The sequence below is a fragment of the Camelus ferus genome, chromosome 13 (genome assembly GCF_009834535.1).
Source record: "Camelus ferus isolate YT-003-E chromosome 13, BCGSAC_Cfer_1.0, whole genome shotgun sequence".
In the NCBI taxonomy this organism is placed as follows: Eukaryota; Metazoa; Chordata; class Mammalia; order Artiodactyla; family Camelidae; genus Camelus; species Camelus ferus.
Window position 1 is genome coordinate 30,405,750 of NC_045708.1, and position 21,317 is coordinate 30,427,066.

A 21,317-nucleotide genomic window follows, 5' to 3' on the forward strand; every position below is an offset into this window, starting at 1 on the left:
GGGGAAGGTATAGCTCAAGCAGTAGAGCACATGCTTAGCGTGCACAAGGTCCTGGGTTCAATCCCCAGTACCTCCACTGAAAATAAGAAAGAATTGCCTCCCCCGGCCAAGAAAAAAAAATTTCTTAGAAGAATGGTTAAAATGGTAACTTTTAAGTTTCATATATTTACCACACACAAAAAAGCAGGAAGTACAGAAGATGGTGGTAGAGTGGGACATTTAGAGTTTAGGATTGCGAGATTTCAACAGTAGTTAAGGTCATGGCAAGGGCACGGTTGTAACCACGGGAATGGATAACTAAGTACAATGCAAAGTAAAGATCTCTGGCTCTGGAAGGCTGGTCAGTCTAGGAGCTTGCATGAGTCATGTACTTGGATATTGACCTGCAGCCTGTAGTGTCCTCCTGACCAGCAAGCCCCCTCTTCGTGTATCCCCACTTGCCCTCCCATACCCCAATCTCCCAGAAGTCAAGGATCCAAAGTTATTCTCAGTATCCCCCACCCCTTTCTCCTTTCAACTTCCTCCAGCCTAAGACTCTCCTGCTTCACCCCTACAACTCTCTGGGGGCCAGAAACCCACAGTATAGGACATGTCATAATTCAAACATTTATTTTCTGATTATTCGCAATCTCATCAGTTTATCACTACTGTGTTTTAATGTTTTCATGTATTTGCTACCATTCTTTTCCTTGTGTGTCTGGTTCTTTACCTAGTTATAATAATACTTTTACGTTCTGCTTTTTCTCTTATTATAACATAAGCTTTTTCTATATTGCCACATAGGCCTCATAGGATGCCTATGTTGTGTCCTGGGCTCTCTGATACCCAGGACTAAAACCATAAGGAACTGAATAGTGCTCAGAGACCTTGTAGGGAGGAGGCTATGAGTGGGGACCAGATGATGGAAGTAGGATGGGGAGGGGCACAAGAAGATTTTTAGCTAAAAGTCATGGGGAGGACACACGGGGATACAAAGATTCAGATTTGGGTCCTTTTTTCTTTTAGTGTATCAGATGATAATTAACATTCTATATGTCGTCCACAAAAACTGTTAATGTGAAAAGGATGAGACTCTGGGAAACTTAGCAAGAAAGGAGAAAAATAATCAAAATATAGTTTTACTGTTAAAAAAGCAAAACTGAATATAGTTATGTTGACTAGCTGCAGTACAATAATAATTACGCTTATCACTACAACCTGGGACAGATTAACTTGGTTAAAAGTTGTGTTTGATTGTAACAGCAAGTCTTATTCGCCGTCAGTGGTGCTAGTAACACAAATACCACTTCATCAATCAGCAGACATTTATTTCTCCCCCACCATGTCATGCAATGCCGTTATGTAGCAAGACTACTTTTAGCTTTAAAAAATTAAAGACAATATCGATGGCAGGCTTGAATACGAAGTTTTAGAAGAGAGTTGAATGACTTAGAAGTTGACAAAAATTATAAGATGTATTCTGTGAGTAAAATAATTCCTTGATAGTGTGGAAGTAATGGGCTCTCTAGCTTCCAGAGAAGTCCTTTTATTTCTGAATATTCCAAAGAGCGGACAAAAGCTTCTTTGGAGTTTGTAACATTGTAAGGGACCTTTGGGAGATTTGCAGATTATTAAATTGCACACTTCTGAACTGGGCAGACAGAAAGCTTGTATTTTTTTTAACATTCTACCATACATTTGCCTTACGTATATTATGTCATTTCTTATTTTAGACGATATTATACAACTGTTCAAAGCTTTAATATTTTTGTATTGTTAGCTGATTCATGTAAGTCCTCATTATAACTGGATAACATAACCATTAATTAATAACACAACTAAACTATACCTTGTAGAGAATCTAACTCTAAACATATATACATATCAGATTTCTTGCATGCTCTAGTGTATATGTGTGTGTGTGTGTACACATATGCATATCTCTTTTATCAAGGGAAAAGTTCAATTAGAAGACTCACTTCACCATCTTGAGAAAGAAGAGCTTGAATCTCTTGCCTTTACCAAAGAACAACTCTGTTTTATCTGGTGCTTGTTGCAGCAAACACAGGCTGAGGACTGCTACCAGAAATCTAGACAAGCTTTCAGTGAAGCACATGGAAGACGTTAAAGAAGTAAGAGCTAATATTGTAAAGTTTTAAGATATCTGTGGTTTTGCTCATCGTCCTTCATTAAATTAACACGTTAAAAACCATTATTTGAACATCACTCTGTAGTTTGCAGAGCACTCACATGTACACTTTTTTTTTTCATGAAATAGATCAACAATCTGTATCGAACAATCTCAGTTTCCAACAGAGTACATGTACAAGATGTTGCCCAGAGATGGCTGCTTGAGTATCCAAATAGGTCTGCTCAAGGTGGCTTTCATTATCTTGGTAAACTCATCTTTGTCTCAGTAACCAACCCTCTAGCTGATTCTCCTGCTAGTGGGCTTAGAAACCTGATTAGTCAGTGAACTGTGGGTGGATCCACTTCTCAAAGGTGGCCTTGTATTGACAAAACTCACAGAGAAGTTGGTAGAAAAATAGACACCAGCTTTTTAGTTGATAATAAAAAATATAATTGCCAGAGGAACCGGACACACATATCCTGTGGCTGTTGCACTCATTTCCTACAGGCACACTCTGTAGGAAGCCACATTTTTATCAGATGTTTACTTGATGAACAAATGATTCTAATTTTTTATAGCACCAGCTAAGATACCCAGAGTTCCACAATAGAGCTATCTATACCTGCCCTTATTTCTGGACCTGTTATAGCCTAGAACCAGGGCACCTCACCTTTAGATGAGTGGATAATAGCATCTTTTGACTCTCTTAGCACTTTGATATTTCCAGTACTGATCAACCTACTTGCTGACATATGAGCTGCTTTCTTTAAATGAGTTAATAAATTCACTCAGGTTGCTTGCAAATCGCTCTGCTGTGTTTTGACAGCTCAGGTAACATGTTGATTTTTAAATTTAACTCTCAGAGGACAATCTGATTTCCAAACTCTTAAAGAAGAATGCAGCTCCTTTAGAACAAAAGCATGAACTTTAATATTAGGTAAATTGAGGGTGAAAAGTTGCCTTTGGTGCTGACTCCCTGTGTAACCTTGAGCAAGTTCCTTAACTTCTTTGAACTTGAAATTCCTCATCTGTAAGACGGAGATGACAGTAGCCTCTTCAAGAGGATTTGTGAGGTTTACACACATTAGTGTATAAAACATTTCACATATGTACTTGGAACCTAGCAAGTATTCAATAAATCTTAGCTATTATTAGAAAGAGGTATTGTTGTTCCTGTTACTTTAAAGAGGCGGAAACTGAAGCATACCAGGAAGCTGCAAAGTTGGACTGCAGTTTTGTGTTCCTTCTACTGTGCCAGTCAGCTTTCTGTCCATATTCTGAGGAGCTGTCCAAAAAAGGCTTCAGCACGATTCAGCAAAATGCAGCTCAGTTATTCTGGTAGTCTACTTCTTCTCTTTTTAATTGAAGTATAGTTGATTTACAATGTTGTGTTAGTTTCAGGTGTATAGCAGAGTGATTGGTTTTATATATATATATATATATATATATATATATATATATATACACACTTATATAGATATAAATATATTCTTTTTCAGGTTCTTTTTCATTATAGGTTATTACAAGATAGTGAGTATTGTTCCCTGTGCTATACATTAGGACCTTATTGTTTATCTACTTTATATATAGCAATATCTATCTGCTAATCCCAAACTCCTAATTTATCCTTCTTGGCTCTTTTCCCTCTTTGGTAATCGTAAGTTTGTTTTCCACATCTGTGAGTCTTATTTCTGTTTTGTCATTTGTATCACTTTTTTAGAATCCATGTATAAGTGGTATCATTTATTTTTATTTCTCTTTCTTATTTATATACTTCGTTTAGTATGACAGTCTCCAGGTCCATCCATGTTGCTGCAAATGGCATTATTTTATTCTTTTTCATAGCTGAGTAATATTCCAGTGTGTGTGTGTGTGTGTGTGTGTGTGTGTGTGTGTGTATGTATTTGGTGGTCTACTTCTAAGCAATTTGGTACAGTAGGAGCTCAGTCTCTGGCTCTGGCATACCCGAGTGTGAAGTCTAGCTCCCCCTTTTCTGCCTTGCTTTGCAACGCATGTCCCTCAGTCTTTCAGCCTGCTTCTTCCCTGTGAAGTGGGAGGATAACTGTCATTGGGTTGTAGTGAAAACTAAATATTTGATATCCTTAACATAGTGCCTGGAGCATCTAGTTAGCTTTCAATTTTATTAGGTACCTAAAATTACCTTTCATGAAGCTGTCATATTAACCAGAAACTATTTTTAAAGAATGCTCAACAGTTTCTTTTAATACAATCTCCTACTAACATTTCAGACATCTTAATCATGAGTTTTTGTCCAAGAGTATAAATAGTTATTATGTAGATATTTCTCTATTTGTGAGTATCATGACCATATTTCCTAAACCATAGATAAGGAGACTTGATTTGAAACCTGATTTGTTAATGGAAAAAAATATTAGAGATTGTAACCGTCACAGAGACTGTGACCAGAAATTTGTGGTGATGTGTCATGCTGTCTGTGGGTAACAGCGTCTGATAACGTACGACAGCTGGAAGGAAGTTTAGGGAGAGAGACTCACACTTAAACAAAGCTGAGTTTTCTGTTCACTTCTTAATTATAAGCATTGTTAGTATGGTGATCTCTTTTTTCCCCCCATTAACAGAGGCACTGGGGATTGAACCCATAGCTCTACCCCTGAGCTATGCCCCCCACCCCCTAAAATATGATAATCTCTTAATGTCTCTTTCGCTTAATTAGACTTGTAAGAAAATGTATTATTTTCTTTCTAGGTGGAAAACTATGTAAACCATGTCTGTAACTTACCAGAGGAAAGAGAAGCGTTTTCTCATGGTTATGGAAAGGAAAACAGACAGCTTAGACGTCAGTTTAAAGAACTCCAACTCAAGCAGGGTAATTCTTCCTTTTGTAAAAATGTGCATTTAAATTTTTCCCTAATTCAAAAAATTAGCATGTGACAATTACAGAAAACCTGGGGAATGTGTAAAAGTAGAAGAAAGGAAAAAATGTACTACCTGTCCTCTACTTCAAAAGAAAAAACTTGTAATGTTTTAGATGTATTTTCCACCTGTCTTTTTAAGGTATATATTCTGAACTATTCTGAAATGTGTATGAGAGAGTGCAGGATGGTTATTTTCCTTAATGCCAATTACAGCACTCCCACACTGTGTCATAATTACCTGTGACAGCTCTTCAGGAGCAGAGATCATGTCCTAGTCTTAGCGGTCGCTGTGTTCTCCACGGCACCTGCCTTGTAATGTTCCTAGCATATTAAGGACTCAGGAAGTGTTTATCAAGTGCTCCAAAGCTACAAGGGAAGCTACAGATAGAACCCCTTTAGAATATTGTATTTTGTTTAACTCCGTAAATTAGATATTATGATGGATATGGTCAATGGTTATTTGTATTTATCACACTTACTTATTTTCTTTTGCTCAGCATTGTTACTTGCATCTCAGATATTCCACATGGGATCATTTTCCTTTCTTCATTGTCGAACTTCCTTTCACAAGGATCTGTTGATGAACATTTTCCCCTTGTTTGGACTCCAGGTGCAGAGAAAATCGATCAAATCACAGGCCATATTTCATGTGTATTGCACTCTGGTTTCATTTTTTTCCCCCTTTTTTGTTTTCCATTGGTTATATCAGGTTTTCTTCTGCTGGTTTAAAAGTTTGCATTCTAGTTTTGTTCATATGGTGGTTGCATTTTAAGAGTTAAAATTTTTTTTTTTCTGGCATTTTTAGTTATTCTCGGCAGGAGGGTTGTTCAGGGCTCCGATCTGCTGTATTGTAAGAAACAGAGGCTGCTCTATGTCCTGCTGCCAATGTAAATTAGCTCATGAAGGATTGGAAAATAAGGGGAGTGAGGTCATTATAATGTGAAGTTCATGTATAATTTCCCCAGCATGTTAGTGAGTTGGGCTTACCAGCAAGCCTTGGAGTTTGTACATAAAGCCCATTCACCCCACATTCTTCTGGGCTGTTTGGCCACAAGTTTTGCCTTGGAAGTGCTTATTGCAAAGATATTCGTAATCTTTGTGCATTTTGCCTTTGTTTCCAACTCTGCAGACTCAGCTCCTTTTTTAGCTCACCTTTGCAGTGAACCTGGGTTTTTAAAAGAAATTAGAATTCTATATTTATTATACTATTCCTTTTTTTTTTTTTAGGAATTTGACGTATCTCTTTAAATGTACCAGTATAATTATTAGGATTGTCAGTGTTTTTATAGCACTATAATTATACAATTGCAAAGGTTTTGAGTGCTCTATACCAACCTTTTTTCCATAAGCTCTATTATGTTTAGTGAGCAATTTTGCAAAATACAGGTTTGCTTGTTTGTTTTCGGAACACATATGTTGATCACATCAGAATTGCTTATATAATTAAAGGATGTCTCTTGAAAGTGGTGCTAATGTGATTTGATAATGGATTTAATGTTGGGTGGGAGAAAAAGGAAAGAAGTCACTAGTGACCCAAAGCTCTTTGGTTTGAGCAGTTGGAATATTGGAGTTCCTCACTACTCAGATTGAGGGGACTGTGGGAGGTCCCATTTGGGAAAGATAATAGAGTTTGCTTTTGGACATCTGCATTTTGATGTGTATATTAGACATTCAAGTGGAAATGTCCAGGAGGCAACTGTGTATGTATTTGGACTGCAGTGTGAAATAGTGATGTAAATTTGAGAGTCCTCAGCATATAGCTAATACTCAGAGCCTTGAGACTATAAGAGATAACCTAGGGAATGAAAAGAAGAAGATTCAGAGCCAGGCCCTGAGGCATTCCAGTGTATAGAGGTTGGAAAGACCAGAAATCAGCAAAAGAGCCTGAGAAGGAGTGGCATGCAAGGTAGGAGGAAGCCTAGCAGGGTGTGGTGTCCCAGAAGAGAAATGATGAAAGTGTTTTAAGAAAAGGAAGGGCACCATTGGGTCAGATACCATTGATAGGCTATGTGGAAAGAGGACCAGTAATTGACCATTGGGTTGGGTCTCATGGAGGACCTTACTGACCTTGAGGAGAGCTGTTTCTATGGAGTGGTGGAAATGAACGCCTGATTGGAGTGACTTCAGGGAAGAGTGGTAGGAGAGGAGGAGGGGACATGGCTGTGGCTGATCCTTTCTTGGAGTTAATGCTGCAGAGGGAAATGAAGTAATGGTGGAGGACCTGGGGCGGGGTGGTGGGGGGGACATGAGGCTGAAGGAAAGTTCTTTGTTGTTTTCATCACTGTTGTTTTTAATGGGATGATTATAATGCTTAATTGGGAAGAATGCTCCACAAGGCAGTAGAGATAAGAGTCAACTGCAAGAGCTCTGTGTTTGAGAGAAGAGGCAATGGGAGCCAGTGCATGAGGGAGCGGCTGGCCTTAGGAGCAAGGAGAGTCCCTTACATCTCACAAGAGGGAGGAGTGTGGGGGAGCTGGCAGATTTGGAAAGGGGAGATTGCGGGAGCTCTCATCTCTTTGGAATGCCTCTCTTTTCTCAGTGGAATAAGAAGCAGGGTACTCAGCTGAGAGTGAGGATGGGGAAGGAGGTGCTGGAGATTTGAGGAGATAAAGGAATGAAATAGCAGTCTAGGTCTCTAGCGAATGAGAGAGAAGGACAACCAGGGGAATGTAGGAGGGTTGTGGGCGGCAGGGAGGGCTCACCTGAGGTTAGTAGTCGTGGGTGTGAAATGAAATGGATCAGCACTGCCTGTGCAGTTTTCTCTAGCCACATTCGGCTTCTGGGATGCGGCGGTGAAGAGTTGGGTTTAAACGGATTGGAGTTTTGTCACCAAGTAGAATGGAAGGAAAGAGGGGCAAGAGAGTTGTGAATGTTTTCAAAGGAGTGATTATGATGATGGACCCTAGAATCTAAGCTGGGTAAGAAAGTAAATGAGAACAGGAGTCGGGTAAGGAATGTTGCTAAGGGCTTAAAGTCAATGGATTATAGTTTCCAGAATGGTCAAAAATTGCTAAAATGGAGCTACTAGAAGTCCATGAGAAGGGATGATTGGAGACTAGGATGTTTGGAACTGAGACTAGGGACAGGCTACAGAGACTACAGAGGCCAATGACAAGGCCTAGGGAATTACTATGGAGTGGGTGGCCGCGATGGTAGAGGACTAGATCTTTGGAAGTTAGCTGCTGAAGGAACTGAAAAGCCAGGGCACTAAAATAATCACCTGCCTGAATGTTGAAATCATCAAGAATCTTGGCAGGATTAACTGAGTGACTGTGGACAAGTGTTTTGGCTTCTGGATGCCTGAGCTCTCATCTCTTAAAAGGGATAATCATGGTTCCCACCTCACTGGAGTGTTTTAATGATTAAATAAGATAAATTTATCTTAGGTGCTTAGTACAATACCTACCACATAGTAAGCACTCAGTAGAACATTAACAAATTTTTAAGTTATTCATGAACACATTTGAAACTTATGTAAGTAGTAAGAGTGTCTACCACCTTTGAGAACTTTTTCCCACTACTTTTTAGTTATTTGCCTCGATTTCTTTTAACAGTTTTGTTTCTGTTGTTTCTTCCAACCAGAAGTGCAAATAAAGGAGGTTGAAGAAATGTTGTATCAAGAAGGCTTGTCTGAAATAGCTCTGAGCAGCCCCCATGAACAGATTGCACACTCACTCATGGAAGGAAGTACAGTCTTGAGGAAACTGGAACTTGGGGACCCCAAGCCCGAGTCACAAAGACGTACAAGCAGTAACCTACAGAAAGAATTTTCCCAGGTATTCCAAAATTAGCTGGGTAATTGAATAAGAGGCAGGCCAGCTGTAAAATGCATTTGTTCATTAAATCATTCATACACTAAAATATCAGGAAGCCATTTCTGATAGCACTTAAGAATATGGGCTTTGGGTTTGAATAGACCTCCTCTGCCACTTGTTAGCAGTATGTCCTTGAACAAGTTAGGTAACTTTCACAAGCCTCAACTTCCTCATCTGTAAAATCTGGGAGCAGCTCAGCTACAAGATGATCATGAAAATGAAATAAGTGGAGGGAGGGTATAGCTCAAGTGGTAGAGCACATGCTTTTTATACACAAGGTCCTGGATTCAATCCCCAGTTCCATGTCTAAAAATAAACCTAATTACCTCCCCCACCCCACCAAAATAAAATAAGTAATACAGTAAGAAGTAAATTTAAAAAATATTTTTTAAATGAAATAACTTAATGCACATAAAGCTCTAGAATGGTGCCTCACATGTAATTAGCGTTACTGTTATTATTTATTGAGAGCTTAGCATGTGCCAGGCTTTGTGCTAGTGGATGCAGAAACAAAGTGAAATTACACATGATCTGGACTTGCAAGGAACTTACAAGCTGATGAAGGAAAGAAGTAAACTAGTGGTTGTAATTCAGTGTGGAAAGTTGTCTGAAAAAGGAAGGCACAGAAGGCTAGGAAAACTCAGGGGAGGGGCTGAGCCAGGATGGGTAGGAAAGGCTTCCAGAGGAGACAATGTTGAGTAGCATTTTGAAAGCTGAGTAGGTGTTAGCTGGATGAAGAAGCTGGGAAAGGCATTTCTGGCAGAGGAAACAGTGTATAACACATACTGGTTCATGTGAGTAAATGCTGAGAAATGTGCCTGGAGATATTTTCAGAAACCACATCATGGTGAGGCTCATATGCTAAGCTAAAGAGTTTGGACTCAGCACCTAACAATGTTCCTGGACCATATTAGAGGTGTAAAAATATTTCAAGTGTACAGACAACTAACTTCGTTATAAAAGGTCTAGGCAGTCACTAAATGATTTTAAGAGGAGACTAACATGACCCGATTTGTGTTTTAGAAAAATCACTCTGGCCACAGTGGAGGGATGGGTTGGATAGGGGCCAGATTGGAAGCAGGGATTTCAAGGGATATTAAATAATAATTAATTAAAGAATGAGAACTGAAAACAAGGCTCAGAGTGTAAAGAGAAGGGAAGATGAACTAAGGAGTTATGAAGGAGATGGAATCTATAAAGCAAACTGGACATTTTGGGGGTGAAGTCTTGGATGACCCGAAGGCTATCTACCCAGTCACTGTTAAGCCATAGTTTTACCACTAATGGACAGAAAGAATTAAAAACAGATACTACAAAGGGTTTTTTTTTTTTTTTTGTTATTGTAAAATGTAACTCATAAAATTTCTGTCGCATTCCTGGTTATATTTTGTTTAAGCTAATGTTATAATTTACCTGAGCATAAAGTTATCAGCAGAGTCATTTTTTGGGGTGGAAATTGACAAGCTGATTCTAAAATTGATATGGAAATGCAAAGGAACTAGAATAGCCAAAACAACTTTGAAGAACAACAAAGCTGAGACACACACTTCCTGCTTTCAAGACTTACCATAAAGCTGCAGGAGTCAAGAAAGTGCAGTGTTGGTATAAAGGTAGATATATAGATCAATGGAACTGAATAGTCTAGAAATAGGCCCGCACATAGATGTTCAATTGATTTTCAGCAAAAGCGCCTCAGTAATTTAATGGGGAAAAGACAAGCTTTTCAACAAATGATGCTGGCACAATTGGAGAGACATATGCAAAAACCAAAAAACAAAAACGAAACCCCCAACTCTATTGAGGTTCCTGTCCCCATTGGTAAAGGAGGGATTCGCTACCCTAAATACAATAAGATAGCCAGACACATGACACCCAACGTTGGACAGACAGAGATGTGATAGATAGTTTATCCATCAGACACGCTCACAGCCCAAGGGAGGACACTGCCTGCCATGCAGAGCCACAAGGGATTGTACTCAGGAAGGAGTGAACGCACAGGGGCCCTGAGAGAAAGACTTTGCAGTAACGATAGGATGAGATGCCCCCTGGTTCTCATTAGAGGATATAATTGGCTCATTTTAAAAATTCCTTGGGTTGGCAGGGCAATGAAACCCATTAGACTGAGGACTGGGTCTGGCTGATAGAGGAACTAGCTGGGTGGGGAATCTTTCCTGTGGGATGGGAGCATGCCTGGCAGGAGCAGGGAGATTCATGGTTAGGCTTTTGGTGCTCTGTGAGGTACATAGACGTCAAGGTAGCACATGTAATTTTGGCCTTACACTGATCCTACACCACACACAAAATTAACTCAAAATGGTTAATAGATGATATAGGAAATAAAATTTACAGAAGAAAATTTTAGTGACCTTGGATTTGGCAAGATTTTTTATAAGACAGGTAAAGCACAAAATATAAAAGAAAAAAATTGGACTTCATAAAAATTCAGAACATTTGCTCTTCAGAAGACAGTGTTAACAAAAATAAAAGCACAGGCCACAGACTGGGAGATAGTATTTTTTTTTAAATATATCCAACAAAATCTTTTTATCTATATATATAGATACCTCTTACAACTCAATAGTAGTAACACATACAAACCAATTTAAAAATGGACAAAAGGATAGAGACTGCACCGAAGAAGATATGCAAATGGTTAATAAACTCATGAGAAGATGTTTCTCATGTAAAGTACAAAAGTCACAGTGAGATACCACTATAAGTGTACTGGAACGGCTTAAATTAGAGACTAAAACCCTATCAAGTGTTGGTGACAGTGTGAAGCAACTGGAATTCTGTCCTGCTGATGAGAATATAAAATGTACAACCACTTTGAAAACTAGTTTAGCATTGCCTTAAAGATTAGACACATACCTAACATAACCCTGCCATTCCACTCCTAGGTATATACCCGAGAGAAATAAAAGCATGTGCCCACGTGAAGACTTACATATGTTATAGCAACTTTAATTGGAACAGCTCTAAACTAGAATCCACTCAAATGTTAACCAACAGGTAAATGTATAGATCCATAGGATGGAATATTAATTGGTAATAAAAAAGAATAAATATATAACAAAATGGATAAGTCTCAAAATAATTATCAGAGTGAAATAAGCCAGACCAAAAAGAGTACATTGTCTGTGATTCTATTTATATAAAGTAGTAGAAAATGGAAACCAATATATAGTAACAGAAACATTAGTGGTTGCCTAGGAACAATTCCAGGTGAGGAATGAATTAAAAGGAAGTACAGGAAATTTGGGGAGGTGGTGCGTATTTTCATTATCTTGATTATGGTGTTGGTTTCATGGGTGGACACATGTAACAAAAAATTGTACACTGTAAATATGTGCAGTTTATTGTATATTAATTATACCTTTAAAAAGCTTTTTAAAAAAGGTTTTCCAAAGATGATCTTGTCACTATGAAACGAAACTTGTAAAAATTCCATTGCCTCCACAGTTATATTTTACATACGCTAATGTTGAATTAACCTGCGCATAAAGTAAATGAGAGAGGGGCCACTAAATGAGGCCACATATGATCACTTGGAAGTCCAAGGAATTTTGCAAGATCTGATCTATATACTAATTACATTTTACTTAACATTTGTTTTTTGTTGGTTTTCTAACTTAATAGAGGCATGTGGTAAAGGATTCAAGCAGTGTAAAACTGAACAAAAAATGAGTTATCGTCTCACCTCAAATACTCAGTTCCATACTCCTAAGCTACCACTGCCAACAATTTTTTATTTATCCTTCCAGAAAATTTCTGTCCACTTAAAATACAAATTATATTTCATTGCGCACATTGTTTTCACTTCCTGTATTAATATATATAGATTTCCCTTAGTCTTTTTGACAACATGTATTCTTTTGAACAGGTATATCAAAATTTATTTAACCACTTTAGTGTCAGATGGGGCAGAGAAGAAAGGGATGATATTTAATGCCAGGAATAATCAGGATTTCTAAAAACACATTTTATTGTGGAATATAACAACATATATGCAGAAAAGTGATAAAACTTAAAAAATACAGTTTGACAAATAGTTATAGAGCAAACACTCATCTAGCCCCAACCACTGGTCCTATTAGGAATACAATATTGCCAACTCCCTGGAAGCTTTCTTTTCTGGTCACAGCCCCCTTCCTCCCTACAAAGGTGTGCATCTCTAAATAGTATACATACTAGTTTAGTTTTGTCTATTTTTGAACATTACATACAAGGAATGAACTTTGGGAATTGCTTTTTTGTAAAACATTATGTTTGTATTTCTTATTTTTAATCAGCTTGTCATTGCTATATATCATTCCATTGTGTGAATATATGGCATGACTATCCATTCTATGTTTCCAATTTATATCTGTTATGAACATATTATAATCTATCATGCTATTATGCTGCTATGAAAATTCTTATATGTGTGCATGCATTTGTGTAGAGTATATACATAGGGGTGGATTTAGGGAATTAGAAAGTAGATAGATCTTCAGCTTTATCAGATAACATCAAACTATCTTCTTAAGTAGATGTACCAGTTTACCCTGGCGCCAGTAGTGTATGAGGGTGCCTTTGCTCCCCATCAGCACTTGAAGTTGTCAGACCTTTACATTTTTGCCAAACTACTGGGTGCATAATGATATCTCATGTTGGTTTTAATTAGCATTTCCCTTATTACTAATGAATTTAGTATGATTATTGGTCATTTGGATTTCCTATTTTATTAGTGTTTCTTCAGGTCTTCTGTCCATTTAAAAATTGAATTGTCTTTTTCTTACTGATTTATAGGAATTCTCTGTATGTTCTGGTTCCAAGTCTTCTGTTGATTATGTGTGTCACAAGTACTTTTTTCCCTGCTCTGTGGCTTGCCTTTAATATTCTTAATTGTGTTGTCTAATAAATGGAAGTTCTTTAATATAGTTCACTGTGTCAATTATTTGCTTTTAGTTAGTGTTTTTCTGTCTTATTTAAGAAATCTTTGCCTTCTGGGATTTTGATTTTTGGTTGCATTAAATTCTGTAAATCAGTTTAAGAAGAATTAACTATCTTAAAATATTCATGTTATCTGTGGGATATCTCTCCATTTATTTTTTAATGTATATAAGTAAAGATTTATAATTTCCCCACAAACTCTTGCACATTTTTTTATGTTTATTGCTAGGTACTTCATATTTTTAGATGCTATTAATAGTAAATGTTATTTTTTTAGTTGTAGTATAGTCATTTTACAGTGTTGTGTCAATTTCTGGTGTACAGCATAGTATTTCAGTCATATGTATACATACATATATTTGTTTTCATATTTTTCATTATAGGTTACCACAAGATAGTAAATATAGTTCCCTGTGCTATATGGAAAAAATTTGTTGTCTATGTATTTCATATATAGTAACTAGCACTGCAAAACTAGAATCTTGAAAAAAAATGCTATTTTTTTAAGAATTTAATTTTCTAATTATCTATTGCCAGTGTTAAGAGTATAATTATTTTTGTCTATTGACTATACCAGCAATGTTGCTGAAATTTCTCATTGATTTTAGTAATTTATTTGGAGATTTAAAATTATTTTTGCCTGTATAGTCATATGTCAGAATAATGATATTTTTTGTTTCTTCCTTTCCAGTCTTTTATTCCTTTTAATTCTTTTACTTACCTTACTCTACTGGCTAGATTCTCTAGTATTATCTTGAATAGCAGACATACTTGTCTTATTAATGGTATCAGGAAGTATTCAGCAATTCACTATTAAGTATGATGTTTGCTGAAGGTCTTTTTTTTTTAATGATACCCTTTATCAGGGTAAGAAGGTTCTCTTTTATTACTAGTTTGTTAACAGCTTTTGGTAGGATTCAATGTTAAATTTGTAAAATGTTTTCTCTATAGCCATTGAGATGATGAAACAATTTAGAACTTTTATCTGTTAATGTGGGAATTTGTTGATTCATTTTTCTGTTAAACCTATCTTGCATTCCTGGAATAAATCCAACTTCATCATGATGTATTATCCTCTCCAAATATTACTATATTCAGTTTGATAAAATTTTGTTTAAATTTTTCCATCTGTGTTTATGACTGAGGTTGCCCTGTGATTTTTCTTTCTTGTATTATCTTTGTCAGGTTTTACTATCAAGTCTGTCTAGCCAGGCTTAGCCAGCATTTTTTTCACTATTACCTCTATAATGAGACATTTTAGATAATTTTTCCTATTGCTCTCTCATGAAATTTTAATGGTACTGATATAAACTACTTGTCTCCATGTACTGTAGGCATCTGCACTTTGTACTGAAAAGTGTAAGATGTTTCCCTCCTAGAGACCAGTTTTCACTCCTTGGGGGCAACATTGTCTCACTGAGAACACAGGGTCTAGCCTCATAAAATGGATTGGCCTGTGCTCCCTCTTCATCTACTTGGTTATTTTTTTTAATTTAAATGACATTTTTATTCATGGAGCTGATTGGTATAATTTTCATTTGTCTCTTAACGTTTACTTAGGAGAAATCTGAACAGATCCACCAGCCTCTGCAAAGAGGAGATCAGAAACATCAAGAACCTAAGCCTCATTCTAAAAAAAACCAGAGTGAGGTAAGGAAAAACTTACAGTCTTTTACTCAATAATAGCAGCTAATTACAAGTTAGCTTTTACCTTGGAAGTATTTTGTTTGAACATATTAAAATGTATAAATTCATGATGTAAAAAAATATCAATTATGCATAAAAGTGTTGTAAACACATCACAAACAATTGGGAAGAAGAAAAATCAATCACCCATTTAACAGAACAGCTGATTTCACTCATTTAGCACAATAGCTGATTTTTACTGAATGTATTGAAATTTAAACAATCATTGTGTGTTGTGTCCTTTGAAGAATCACCTCGGGACAGTACATACTTGTTCCCAAATATGTTTAGAGCTTCTTTTTTGGGGAGTCCTTCAAAACATATAACATATTATTTATATATAATTAATTCTCTTTGTGGAATTTATTTTTTGATCTGGGGAAGTGTTATTGATAACTGAATCCAGTGAATGAAGTACATACAGAAAATTCAACAATGAGAAGTAACCCAAGATTATATATATGGATGAAACTGTATATCAATTATAGTATTATTTTCAATAGCAAAAGTTGGAAACTACCAAAATGTTGAAATGATTATATAAATTATGCTGCACCCCCTGGAACATTATATAGCCTTTAAAAATTATCATTTCAAAATCTGTACAACGGTGTGGAAAAATACTCCCTATATAATATTAAATGAAAAAGCCAGACAGAAACTTGTAGGTTGGGATTGTGACTCTGTAAAAAATGTATGTAAATAAAAACTACTGCAAGGAAATTATACCAATATTCTAAGAGTGATTTTGTTATGTAGATAGTATTTGTTTTTTTAAATAAAATTTTATGTAATGCTTATATTCATACAAAATTAATACATATTTTGGGGGTCAAAAGCAAAATATAGCTGAGATTGAATTTGTTATTTAGCTTTAAAATGCTTTGAAAATAATTGTAGAAAAAGAGCTCTAAACATGATTTGAGCCTTTATTGTCTGCATACCTTGAAATGAAATGAAATACTTTATGTAAAAAGTTATTACAAACTGTATTTAATTACCATATAAATGAGGATTATTTTCTCTCTTTTTTTGCCATATGATAATTTTTATGATAAAATTTCTATGTTTTTAAATAATCATATAACCATATCTTATAGATATCTTAGGTTTGAACCTCGTGAAATTGCATGTTTATAGGTTAAAAATAGTCAAATATCACCAGTTTTATATGGTTCAACCTAATAAAAGAAATGCACATAAATGAAATACTCTGTTTGCTACTCTTCTTTATTGGCTTTCAAACATTTATAAGGAAGTAATGCAATGTCATAAGAGTGTAATTACTTTTTGTTGTACTACTAACAATAGTTTTATTTCAGTCCCATAATGAAGACCTGGAAAAAGATAAAATTTCACAAAACTGCCTAGAGAGAGATATGGAACAAGTATCAGAGAGATTAGGGATGGCCCAAGAAGAGGTCCAAAGGCTCACTGATGAACTACAAGAGAAGGAGAAAGAACAGAATAAATTAGGTAAGCTGTGGTTACAGAACATTTCTGACCATGTTTTAAATATAATGATCCTACTCAGGGTGGAACATGAATACACTGAGAAAAAAATCTTTTAAGATAAATACATAAAATTCTCTGATACACAGCCTCATTTTCTACAGTGTCCAGAAATTTTTACTGAAGCACAGCATAACATACTTACCAAAAAGTGCACAGCTCCTAAGGGTACACCACCCAGTACAAGAAATTTCCAACACCCTGGAAGTCCCATTTCCTCTCCCTCTGTCTCCTCCCCAAAAGTAATGACTATCCTAACTTTTAAGGCTATTTCTGAGTTTTAACTACAGGAAGTATGCATTCTTTAAGTTTGTTTCTTTCATTCAGTTTTATGGTCATGAGATTCACTCATGTTGTTGCATGTAGCAGTAGTTCACTCTTGCTGTTTGTACCGTCGTATTCCATGGAATAAACATACTCAATTTATCTGTTTATCCATTCTTCTGTGGATAGACATTTATGTTGTTTCCAGTTGTGTCTATTATGAATAGTGCAGCTGTGAACATTCTTGTCCTTTTCTATACATTTCTGATCATGATATACCTAAGAGTAGAGTTACTAGATCAAAGGATTATGGGTTTGTTCTACTTCAGTAGATTACTGCTATACTGTCTTCCAAATAGTTGTGTTAATTTCAGCTCTCCTCAGTTGTATATGGGATTTTGGTTGCACTACATTCTTTGTCAGTACTTGGTATCATCAGTCTTATTAACTTTACCTTTTCTGTTGAGTATGTAGGAGTGTTTAACTGTGACTTTTTTGAGGGGATAGGGTTAGGTAATTAGGCTTACTTATTTATTTTTTAGTGGAGGTACTGGGGATTGAACCCAGGGCCTCGTGCATGCTAAGCATGTGCTCTGCCACTGAGCTGTACCCTCCCCCCTTAACTGTGGCTTTAATTTGCATTTCCCTGATGGCTAATGATGTTGAAAATCCTCTCATTTGTTTGTTGTTGCTAATTGAGATATACCATTTTCAAAGTTCCTGCCCGAGTCTTATGAATATTTTTCTATTGGATTGTGTCTTAATGTTTTATTAATTTGTAAGAGTTTTTTTTTTTTTTTATATATTCTGGGTGAGCCTTTTGTTGGTTATAAATGTTATGTTGGGTTTTGCCATATATAAATGCTAATATTTATCAAATAAGGTTTAACAGTTATTCTTTATGGCTTCTGGGTTTTCCTGTGTAAAGCCTTTTCTGTATCACTACAAGGTTATTGAAAATGTTTTCCTCTGGTATTTTTTGTTTCTTTTAGTGCTTTTATGGCCTTATTATTTGTGTTTTCAATCTTTGCTTTATCTATAATTTATTTTAGTGTAAAGTTTGTTAACTGAAATAAAATCACGCAACATGAGAGCTGTGAGTTAAGTTTTATTTCAGGCAAAGTGAGGACTATAGCCCAGGAGACGGTATTTCAGATAGCTCTGAGTAGCTGCTCCAAAGAGGCAGAGGGGAACTCAGTATTATATATGATTTCAGTGAAGGTGGGTTACATGCAGTCAAACACACACTTGGGCAGAGACTTGCTGCTAGTCATGGGGAGCAGATGTCCCCATTAATGATTTTAGTGCTTTTCTAGATATGAGGAGATGCAAGAATTAGGCCTCATAAAATCTTCTCCTGAAAATATCTAACTATCTGAGGGCCTGTTCTGCCAGTTTTCCCAGAGCACAGAGTGCCTTCTTCCTGATCGCCACCCTGAACTGCTTTCAGGGAGGGATGGAGGTCAGTGGCGGCAGCGACTTGCGATTTAATCCAAGCAGAGGTAGATCGTGTCAATGTGATTCAATCCTTGTAAAGGCAGATGGCAAGTGCTAATTTTTAGTTGGCAAGTTAAATTTTTTTAATTAATTAATTTTTAATGGAGGTACTTGAAATTGAACCCAGGACCTCATGCATGCTAAGCATGTGCTCTACCACTGAGCTATACCCTCCTCCTAAGTTTAAATTTTTAAAATTAGCCCCTTTCTATTTTTGTAATTTGCAATGATTAAGGAAATTAGACTGATTTTTAAAAAATGCAGTATGCATGTTACTTTAGGATTATATCTAAAAATGTTAAATATGTAAAACTAATGATTCTGCCAAATTGTGGAATTAAAAACAAAGGATATAGAGATGATTGAGATTTTGTTAAGAATGCATTTTTAAGCTGAACACAAATAAACTTTTCAGAATGATGGAAAATTGGGTTAATGGGTACACAATTGTATGTATTTGTCAAAAGTCATCAAATTATACACTTAAAAGGATGAATTTTACTGCATGCAAATTATATCTCAATAAACCCAATTAGGGGAAAAAAGGAAATTTGGCCTTGTGGGTATGAAGAGAAGCAGTCTGCTACCTGCAATACAGAAAGAGAAAGGGAAAAGCGGGATACCCATTACTTGTAGTTACATTTGGCTACAACGGAACAGTCGCATAGCACCCTGTTCCATCAGCACTTGGCTGGTCTGGTGGCTCCTAAACTATTAACTGAAAACTGCACAGTGAGTATCCTGGAGGACCACTGGGAAGCTGAGTTAGCAAGTCCTTTTAAAATAACATATGTAGTATCAGTGTGTGCCTTTTGTGTTACTTCCCAAATCATCAATTTATGGCCAGAATTTATTTCTAGGTATATGTGTTGTTACACAGTAGTGTTTACCAAGTATTAGCCTACTTCTTTCAACAAACTGACTCCTGGAAGCTCATGCTTTATTTCCCCTGGGCTTTGCCTCACGCACCTTTTCTATGTGATTAGAAATGATCTCTTAGAAGATTCATGTTAGTCTCAGTGCATGCTTAGCATGCACGAGGTCCTGGGTTCAATCCCTAGTGTGTCCATTAAAAAAATTAAAAGATTCGTGTTAGTTTCTTGCTTCTGGGAGATTCCTCATTCTTCCATTATAGGAGGCCTACCAGCCATATCTCTGGTGATGAGTAGACCACAGAAGACAAAGTGATAAAACCTGGATTAGAGAACCCAAGTCCAATAGATTCCAGTGCCCCATATTCTTTCCCTATGCCGTTCTGCTATCCTCATACAATTCTTGAATGGTACAAAAAGCTACTTCCTGAAATATTGCTATTTTGATATTTCTAGCAACTACTAGCAAAGTTTTAAGTATTATTAATTGCAGAATTAATTTTAAGTATTTCTGGATGTAATTTCCTTTTACTAAACTGGTAGGACCATGCTTAAAATACTTTCAGCTGCTCCTGTTGTTCATAGTGGTCCAAACTCTTCAGCAATAGAATCTGGTTAGGGAAACAGGGAAGGATTACAGGATCAGATGATATCAAGGATAGGGGTAAAAATAAGGTACAGTAGGCAAAGGTAGAGGGAAATCTGGAAAAGCTTCCTGGAGGAGGTGACATTTATGACAGCTATCAGAAAGAAAGTGTTCCAAAGAGAAGGAAAGTCATTCGAATTCAATTATTACACTGACCATTTGCTCCTTATACAAATATTTTGTTCCTTTTTTCTTTTAGATTCTGCACTTGAGAAGTCTCAACTAGAAATCGAGAAATTGAAAGAAAATTTGATGAAGCTGAAAGAAAATGGTGAGTCATTTTAGCAGACATAGTAGTATTTAATAATATAACATTAAACATTAATATAATTTATATTAAGTAATCTTTAAAGAATGTTATTATTTAACAGTTATAATAGTAATATTACTACTACTGTTATTGCTATTTCTACTGCTATTAACTATTACTACCACTTGTTGTTTACTAATAGGTACTTTGCCAGGCATTTTACGTGCATAATCTCTAATCCTCACAGCAATTACAAGTTGTGAGTATTATTATTCCCATTTCAAAGAAACTGAGTCATGACAAGGTTAAATGAATTATCTAATAGCTACCTTAAGTATTAGAGTTGATATTTGAACCTATGTATATCTGACTCTAAAACCTTTGGTTAACACAAACAATAAATATTTTCCTGGGACCACTGAGATCAAGACATCTTATAATGCATTTAACACCTCGTGCATATTTGTTCACTGGGAAGCCAACAGGCTTGGAATCAGTGGTGAATTAATCTGATCCTAACTTGACTATGTAAAAATGATACCAGCTATAAATAATATAATGAAATTTGAGTGTTATAGTGGTAGTAACTATAAAGGTAATTTAAAATATGTTTACTGGTTTTAAATAATTATAAAACTAGGTTTATTTACCCTGTGATATTGTGATTTATAGTAAGAAACGTATTTGATCTTCATCCTTGTTTCTGGCACTAAAGCCCACAAGCCCTTGGAATTTCCCAATCCCAAGTGCTGAGAGCAATAAAAGCATCTTTTGTTATGATAATAAGGATTTTTGGAAACCCCTTAGGTAACAAAAGGATAGGAATTGGTTGC

General features: G+C 36.1%; 1 protein-coding gene across 3 annotated transcripts in view; it reads left to right on the forward strand.

Moving 5' to 3' along the window:
• The window catches only part of LOC102504444 (coiled-coil domain-containing protein 30), a 101,557-nt gene that overhangs the window by 6,726 nt on the left and 73,514 nt on the right, over positions 1 to 21,317 (forward strand). For all 3 annotated transcript variants that reach the window (XR_004324962.1, XM_032493985.1, XM_014566674.2), the window contains exons 2-6: positions 4,838 to 4,958; positions 8,590 to 8,783; positions 15,318 to 15,407; positions 16,766 to 16,919; positions 20,434 to 20,505. Coding sequence is in view for 2 of the 3 variants with exons in the window: in XM_032493985.1 (XP_032349876.1) it covers positions 4,838 to 4,958; positions 8,590 to 8,783; positions 15,318 to 15,407; positions 16,766 to 16,919; positions 20,434 to 20,505 (631 nt within the window). In the remaining variant the exon portion in view is untranslated. The remainder of the gene's footprint in view (positions 1 to 4,837; positions 4,959 to 8,589; positions 8,784 to 15,317; positions 15,408 to 16,765; positions 16,920 to 20,433; positions 20,506 to 21,317) is intronic.